At 37.0% G+C, this 9,494-nt stretch overlaps 1 protein-coding gene across 1 annotated transcript; it reads right to left on the bottom strand.

Moving 5' to 3' along the window:
• Positions 1 to 1,206: 1,206 nt before the first annotated feature.
• Positions 1,207 to 9,137, bottom strand: LOC102692432 (extracellular calcium-sensing receptor-like). Its single transcript, XM_069197703.1, has 9 exons — positions 9,041 to 9,137; positions 8,854 to 8,916; positions 6,085 to 6,186; positions 5,039 to 5,198; positions 4,569 to 4,866; positions 3,671 to 4,480; positions 2,759 to 2,986; positions 2,502 to 2,625; positions 1,207 to 2,120 (listed from the first exon to the last, which is right to left on the bottom strand). Exons 1-9 carry the CDS (start codon positions 9,135 to 9,137, stop codon positions 1,207 to 1,209), a joined length of 2,796 nt encoding a protein of 931 aa, XP_069053804.1.
• Positions 9,138 to 9,494: the final 357 nt, after the last annotated feature.

The raw sequence follows: 9,494 nt of genomic DNA on the forward strand, positions 1-9,494 counted from the left end.
AATATTTGTTACAATCTTAAGAAAACAATGGGATTGATACATTGATATGCAGTAAGCACTGATAGCAGATTCAGATATACAGGACAGTAACTGGAGAGATTTCCAAATAGACACATCTATGATATACTCAAAATTTATAATAAGAGGTAATACATGCTAAAAAGAAAATGTACTGTATACATAGAAATATATTAAAGAAGACCCAGATCTGTGCTTCACATAAGGAAATATCTGTCTTTATCTTAAGAAAACAATGAAATTGATAAGACGTACAAAATGTAATGATAACAGCTTTCCATGGACATTGGGATAATGTATTCAAAATGAATAACATGAAGAGGACATACATATTAAAAAGATATTTTAGAAGCAGAAAGAAATCAATAAAAGGAAGTAACTTTATTTAGATTAGAATGCAATTCTGTGATTTCTAGTTTGACGTTACAACATATTGCGGGCACCTTTCGCAGAACTCATGAACTAACTGATCCTTCACGAAGCCCATCTAGGTTTCTGAACACCTCACAAATGACCTCTGACGCAGCACCTCCTCATGGCCCACATTCCTGGCTGGACCCTGGAACAGTAGGTTGGCCAGTGTTGCCCACAACAGATTCACTTACTGTACAGCACAAACAGTACGTTATTTAGTGTTAGGTTAATGACTATATTTATTATAATAATTAATATTTATTCAAGTGGAGGGGGGTGCAAAGGGCAAACAACACCCATGTCACATGACATAGGGACCAACACAGAATAAAATATGCTTATGCAGGTGTGTGTGTGATGCCATGCTGCTGACACTGTAACTGTTTTGCATACATTAAAACATTACCTATTGTGAGTTAATGCTAGTTTGCCACCAGAAAATCATTCCACTTCTTATCTGACACAAGGCAATATCTGTAACAGTAACTCAGTAGTCAGCGTATTAACAATAAGCTTTAAACACTGCTAACGGCTAAACACTACTATGTGTCATTGATAACCATGTTACATTTGTTGCATCATTGATAGGACTGACTTTTAAGTCATTACAATATAATCTTACTTGGTTGACAATGATCTACGGGGACATTTAGAAAGGGTTTTGCATCAGAGCAAAGGTTACAACTTTCTTACGCTTGTAAATGTTATTGATCTAGAAAAAAATGTGATGGTGGTAAGGAAAGCAGTATTTAATAATACTTTCTTGCTTAGACCTTAGAGGGACTTGGAAGGCATTTTTCCCATTAAATGTTTCTTTGTATTTTTCTCAGGTTGAAGTAATATAATATAACATTTTGGAATAAAAATGCAAAAAAGTAAACCAAAGCTTGAAGCCAAAATAGCAAATATTTCCACAGCTACTGTGAACTTCCCAGGGGAGCTGATATAAGCTGGGATAAAGGTGATCCAGACAGCACAGAATATGAGCATGCTGAATGTAATGAATTTGGCTTCATTGAAGTTATCAGGCAGCTTCCGAGCCAGGAAAGCGAGCACAAAGCACAAGGCAGAAAGAAATCCAATATAGCCTAGTGCAGCAGAAAATCCCACAGCTGATCCTAAATTGCACTCTAAAATGATTTTTTCTCTATAGTAGCTCATGTTCTTGTTAGGAAAAGGAGGTGATTTTGCCAACCAAACAACACAAATGAAGATCTGTATGAGCGTGAAAAAAAGAACACTTAAGCGCTGCTGTTTGGGCCCAAACCATTTCATAATGTTACTGCCTGGCAGTGTAGCCCTAAAGGCCATTAACACCACTATTGTTTTCCCCAGAACACAAGAGATGCACAGGACAAATGTGATCCCAAATGCTGTGTGGCGCAACATACAGGACCAGTCAGAGGGCTGGCCGATGAAAGTAAGTGAACAGAGGAAACACAGAGTCAATGAAAAGAGCAGAAGGAAACTTAGTTCAGAGTTATTGGCTTTAACTATTGGAGTAAATCTGTATCGGAAAAAAAGAACACCTATCACTAGGGTTAGGGATGTTCCAAGCAAAGAAAATGTAACTAGAAGTTTTCCCATTAATTCTCCAAAGGACAAAAATTCAGTTGTTTTAGCAAGGCACTGATCTTGTTGTTCATTTGGCCTGTATTCCGAAGGACACAAGTCACAGCCAAGTGAGTCTGGAAAGAGAAAGAAAAACCATATTGTCTTTATACTGTATTTCTTAAACTATAATTGTACATGTTTCAGACCTTTTGGAATCTCACATCATTTTACAAAGGTTGGAAATACAAAAAAGCAATTACTTTAAAGTCACTTCTGAGAACAATCTAAATCCAGTTTAAAGAACAAAAAAAGATCTCATTAGCAAGAATGTTGCATGTTTAAGCTTCTGTTAAGTGCAGGTACTGTACGATATGTATGGTTAATAGAAATATTACATAAATACTATCAAGACAGAAATAAGGTCTTTAAAGACAGAGGGTCTACCTATTTTCAGCTGCTAAGCAAAAATCATGTTAATGGGTATTAAGAACTATATTTCACTATTTTTACTTTACCTGTAGTGTTACTGAACTCTCCCTCTGCACAGGGAATGCAGATGAAGCAGCAGACTGGCTTCCCTTTCTCAATGGCCTTACGAGTCCCTGGAAGGCAGCTCTCACTGCACACTGATCTTGGCACCTGTGACACAGTTACAGTATATTTTGATAGGATTGTAGCTAATTATAATGTACTTTTGAAACTGATATTCTAATTGATTATTTTGGAAGAGGTTGTTTTTAATACTGGTATGAATGTTCAGGTGAATACCTACCTTACTCTGATTACCTGCCCAGACAATATTAACATCTTTCAGTATGAACTGCTGTTCCTCTGGTAAAGAAGCATCATAAAGACCAATATTTTCAAAAGTTATGATTCCCTGCTTATTATTTTGCCAGTTTACTATTGTATATCGTGCTACTGGATCCCCATTTTCATCAAAAAATACATTTTCTCCACTTCTGGTTGTGAAGTTAACACTTTTTAGGTAATGTAGAACCTGGAATAAAATAGTGTTAATTTCCTTACAGTATGTATACTTGCTTTCATCACACATTAACCCTTAGAAAAAGGGAATATGTAAGTCTTTCTATATACAGTACTAAGTACAAAAAGGTATCCCCTGTAGTTCAGAAACATAGGATAAAAATGAAAGTAAAAACATAAAAACATAACACTGCTGTATGAAGGCCTTAGAAACATTTAACATCATCCACATTGACAATATATTTAAGTCATGAACATAAATTTCCTCAAATCCCTCTCTAGTGTTTTTAACTATGTATCCTCTTTGACTATTATTATTAATATTTGACTATTATTAGTTTTAATTTTACAGTGAGAAGAAGTTATTGTTACTTGATCACAGTTTTTAAAATCTTGATCATAACACCTCATGGCAAAATATGCATTGGTAGGCAATATGAAGTGTTTAAGTACATAATCTATCACATCTATGGGTCAAATATCAATTTCACTTGTCATTACCATCATCTGTCCCTCATTACAAAATCACATACTGTAGCTAAATGCCAAAATATAGACCTATGAGAAATGTTAGTTTATTACAACAAATTATAACACATTAAAATTGTGTATTCAAAATAGAGTAATAAGTTTTATAAAATTTGTAAATTTTCCAATTAAATATTTACATAGAGCAGAAAAAAAATAATGTCCTTACCTGCCAGCTTTCTATTCTGTGTTTGTTTGCACATGTTCTGTTGTCAAAAGGTCCTTGTCCATTTTGACATGTCATCAGATTGTGCAGTGCATGAGCGATAGCATACACTGCTTTATACACATTGTATGATATTCTTAGGTCTGACAAATCAGTGTATAGGTTATGTATTGTTTTCAAAGTCTCTGTTCCTGTGCATGGCTTAACATTGAAATTATTGTGAGAATTTAGGCTACAGTTGAAAATACTTTCCCAAAACTCATTTAAGCCAGTATTCCCAGGAGTGTTTGCTGGTCGACTATTTATAATAAATTCTTTAAGTCCTGGCATCTCTGCATTTGGAATTGCAAAGCCAATAGCCCCACCCAGGACTTTATAGCCTGTATCTGCAAGGTTCTTGTCTGTAATCCATGCCTCAGTACCAACCCACTGGAAACCTGTGGCATTCTGTATCAAAAGCTCTTTAACTAACAATTCCAAAATTATATAAGGTGTAAAAGCAACAATGACTTTTGAAGACGATTTCTTAACAATATCTGCAACTTTAAGGAATTTATCTCTAGGATCAGTTTGAAAAAGAGCCTCTGAATATTCTATACAGATCCCTTCTTGCTGAGCAGCTTGTATAAAGGTAGCCATCCCACTGTTGCCATAATCATTGTTACTTCTAATGGCCCCAACCCAGGTCCATCCAAAGTGCTTCACAAGCTTTGCCAGGGCTCTGCTTTGGTAATAATCACTGGGAATTGTCCTGAAGAATGTAGGGAACCTCTTTCTATTACTGAGACAGGCACAACTTGAAAACTGACTCATCTGCAGAAAGGAGAAAGAAGATCATTGGTGCTGAGGGACAAGTATTTACATTTTATTCTATATCTATTAAAATATACAGTTCTCTTACCACTGGTATGTTAAAGGGTCCAGCTGTCGTTGCAAGTCCAATCGTCTGTGATGATCCAGATAGTCCTATCATTGCATGAACAGAGGGTGGCTTTGGGCAGGACTTATTTAGATGATCACTTTCCTCCTGTTGTTCATTCATTAATATTAATGCAGCTTTTGTGGCCAAAGCTACTGAACAACAAGCATTGTAAATCTTATAGCCCAGAGAGACACCAGGAAGAATTTCAGAACTGTTATTTATTTCTTCAATAGCAAACATCAGCGTTTGAGCATATTTGAATTCTTCAGGAATCAAACTGTAAGGGCAAAGCATTACCTGTTAAAAAATGTATTACAGTATTTCTGTAGTTGTCTGATAATATTTTATGCAGTATCATGCAAATTTTTTGGATATACAATTATGTTTGATTTCATATAGAGGAATGTGGTATTATGTGTTTCATAACCTTCTTTCATAAAAAGGCTTACCTTAAACATAGTAGTTGTCCTGGTTTAACTGTAAATGTTGGTTTTTCAGCAACAGCTTTTATATGGAATGAAGAAATTGCCCCTATATTTATATCTCCTTCTTTTGAAAATTGGGGCTGTTCAGATGCCTCATACGGTTGACAACTAGGCTTCTCAGCCCCTGTGAAGAAAGAAATCATGATTAATTTTAACAGCAGCAACATTACCTTATGTTACCCTTTCTTTCTCTTGTACAAAGCGGAGTTGCCTTACTTTACAGTACTTATATAGATCTATGTTAATCCCATGTGTTTAAATGAACTCACCAAAGCCTTAATTCTCAAAGGTGATCTGAGATCTGAACAAGCAAAAACATTAATTATGGTCCTGCATGTATATGATTGCTCTTGTGCTGTTGGGACATGGGACCTGTGCTTCTGTTTTATTCATTCTTCCAAAGATTGCAAAATATAATGAGGAGTTGCAATTTAAGTAAATTGATGATGTTTGATGGAATATTACACCAAGCTAATTACTGTACTGTAGATAATATGTATTGTTTTCATTATCATACACTTTTTTGTGAGTTATAATATTCTAGTGTTGGTAGATGGCACTCCACAGCTAGGCAGCTACATACAGTACTTTGCCAGTCAATGACAATGCTAGGATAGCTATCAGTGTATATTGAAATTCAGTTTTTGAACTGTTGTCTGCAACCTAATTTTGTTTTGCAGCTTTTACAGGTATTATAAAATTGTTGTCTTTTGCCATCTTGAACATTTGCACTCTTCTTTAACTTGTAAATGTGCTTGCCTGATTACTTACTGACCTTTGCCGCTGTTTGCTTTTCCAGTGTAGTTATGGATATATGAACCGGAATAAAACATCATCTTTCATTTGCCTTGACGAGTTTGAGTTTGAATTCTGTGAAAATCTAAAGGAAATTGGGTGTCAGTAGTGTGATGAAGAAGAAGCAGACTCCACAAAGCAGTTTCTCTGCTTGGAAAGAGGAAGAGGGAAGCTAAACCTGAAAGGTTCTTATAAGAATTTGCTAGAAATCTTACCAGAGAAATCTACCACCTGAGCCTCTGGTTCCAAATGCCAGTGTACCCACCCACCACCATAGGGCAGTATACTAGGACTGGTCTGGAAGGTGTGAATCTCTTCTAATGAACAAGAAGAAATGTTGACCAACAAAAAGTGACGCCAACATATCCCTCTGGGCTGGGTGACCAAAAACAATCCTGGTTCAGGGAGGGCTCACAGAATCACACTTGTAGCTGAAGTTAGTAATGTGCCAAAGAGGATTCAAAGGGTGAGAGTGGCATGCAGGCAGCCTGCAGAAAGCTTACAAGGCAGCCGAGAGCTGCAAAGATCTTTCCTGTCACCATTGCTTAAGGAACCCTTGCCAGAGCCAGATGTTTTTATATACTTTATAAAAAACGATAATGTTTTTACCTTTTCTAAGAAAACTTGCTGTCATTGTTGTTGTAAAATAACTTATACTTTTTAAAATCCTCATAACTTGCATAACTATAGAAATCAATAATGATATTAATTTAAGGATCTTAATATAATATATTCATAAAGTTGGTAGTAGTACTGTATTCCACTTTCTTCACAAACATCTGCATTAATTTCTTTGGCTCATTCACTTGTGATTATTTTGAAAACATTTTGAGGTGTCCGTTTCAGCTGCCATATGATACTGAGTGACTCTTTGGGAAAGTGGGGTTTTATGTCCCAATCGCCCAGAAGGTCCCGAGTTCAATTCTCAGTCAGAGCATAAGTTTTATTTTTAAACAAAGAAAGACCCCTCTAAAAATGAAATCGTAAATAATATGTGCACTATAGTGACATTTGATTATTGTTATATATATCACAACATGTTAAATATTAAGATATTAATAAATCAGACTATAAGAACATCTCTGATCATTATTAACAATATTAATGTATTAATCATAAAAAATAATTTCAAACTGCTTGTATTTTGTTCAGGTTAATTTGTTACTATTTTCACAATTTCACCTATTTTTGAGAGACATTATTTTGCCAATAATGTTGCAAACAAATGACACAGAGGCTTCAAACCTCAGTCATTTTAAAGTTTGTGATTTGTGAGAATTTTCACAACTTTTATTTGAACAAAATCTAGTACCTGATTCCATTTTTAGATTCCAGTACTTGAGTTCATAATGCAAGAATTACTATTCAAACATTATGTATACGAAACGCCTGACCATATAAAGCAGAATAAAACAAACTCATTGGGTTCAGCCTTTCTTTAATTTATGAAAGTCTATGGGCATAGTAAACATTCTCTAATAATAATTTGTGAACTATATTCACATTTCTGAATTTTAAGTAATTACATGAATGAACCTCCAGACCAACAATCTCTAGGTTCCTCAGAAACAGCTCCCCCATATTGTTGAACTTCCCCAGGTTTCCCAATTTTACCTCCTCTCCAAAATCCAGAAACCTGACACCCCTGGACGCCTCATCGTCTCAGCATGCAACTGTCCAACTACTCACATCTCGGCCTTACTCAAACAGCCTTGTGAGACCACTGGTCTTCTTCCCTATATCAACCATACCCTGCAACTATTTATTGATTTCCAGATTCAGGGCCCATTATGCTACATTTTTAACATGGACATCACATCATTCCCCAGAGTGACAGTATTACAGCCCTCAAGCACACGCTGGACAAACACACAATGCTTGATCCACCCACCCACACCCTTGTACCCCTTGCTGAATTGGTACTCACACTTAATGCATTCTCTTTCAATAAACTTTTTTTTTTACGAGCAAGTTAGTGGAGTCGCCATGGGCACCAGAATGGGACCCAGAATGGGACCCAGCTATGCCAATATTTTTGGCCGCTGGGTAGAAGAACGCTTCTTCGTTTCCTACACTGGCTTTGTCCCGGACCTCTATAAGCGATACGTTGATGACTGTGTCGGTGCCACCACATGCTCTAATGACCAGCTAGCGCACTTTCTGCCAACTTCCACCCGTCCCTCAAATATACAGTTAACATATCCTCCACTACTCTTCCGATTCTAGACATAAACCTATCCTTTAACCATCCCTGACTCTCTACTTCAGTCTATTATAAACCCACAGATTCAACAGCTATCTTCTGTACAGCTCATTTCACCCCAAACACACTAAAAACACTCTCCCCTTTTCACATTTCCTTCAGCTACGACAGCTCTGCAGTGATGACATAAATTTCCAGAACCAAGCACTCAAAATCAACAGAAGATACCCCACATGTGTTATTGACAGGGCCCTCATCCAAGCCAAAAACAGCCCACAGACCATGAACTATACCAGGAACTCCTGGACTAACAACCACATTCCTTTGGTGCTTCCCTACCACTCTAACACACTCTCTATCCCCAGGACCATTAACAATAACTTTCCTATCCTACAGGATGATCCTTCCATTGGGGCCCTCTTTCCCGACCACCCCATCATCTCATATTGCCAACCACCTGATCTGCGTATTCTTCTTGTTCACAACTCCCTTGACCACCCTCATCAATCATCCACACCAGGCACTTTCCCTTCAACAGAGCTCGCTGTATCACCTGCAAGTACATATCTAACACTATACTCATTCAAGGCGCTCAGGAAAATTCCAGATCACTCAGATGACATCTTATACCTCTAGCAACCTTATTTACTTTATCTCTTGCAGTAAATGCCCAGCCATCTTCACTGGGGAAAGGAGGAAGGAAACTCTGAGACCGCTTCAGAGAATATGTTAGGGCTGTGAAGATTAAAGATTTCTCCAAGCCCATAGTTTCACATTTCACCTCTGTAAGCCATGATCATACTGATCTCTCCATCTGCATTCTCAAAGTAGGGTTTCTTAACTCCTATAGCAGATATACATCAGAAACTAAAATTATCCTGAAACTTGGCTTACACCTCCCCCTTCTCTCAACAACAGACTTGTTTTCTTCATATTCTCTTTAATCATTGGTAGGTTTCATTTCACACCTCTCCTCACCTCTCTCGACCTCTTATTGGCCACGGATTGGCCACTGTCTCTCCTCTGCTCCCGCCTCCTCCTCTCTCCTGGCTTTTGTTTTCCCATGCTGTATTATCTTGCTGACTGCCCTGTTTCTTACACCTGAAGAAGGCTCCACAGCCCTAACATTGTGTTTTGTTTCTTCTCTTTTCAACATGGAATAAACCTATTACTTGTTCCTTATTTATATAGTATACCCTCAGTTAATTGTAAGCTATCAATTTGGCATATGTATGAATGTTCTCATAAAATAGGCAATTTTATTGCTGATTGCCTTCTGTTAAACTTCACTTGTTCATTTGCAGTTTATGCATGCAATGCAGCTCCCTACTCAAACTTCCTTAACAACCATTATGTTTGTTACAAAGTACGGGGTGATACCTCCTGCTGTGTTTGTTATTTTCAATAGGCAGTTTTGCTTGA

The sequence above is a fragment of the Lepisosteus oculatus genome, chromosome 13 (genome assembly GCF_040954835.1).
Source record: "Lepisosteus oculatus isolate fLepOcu1 chromosome 13, fLepOcu1.hap2, whole genome shotgun sequence".
Classification (NCBI taxonomy): domain Eukaryota; kingdom Metazoa; phylum Chordata; class Actinopteri; order Semionotiformes; family Lepisosteidae; genus Lepisosteus; species Lepisosteus oculatus.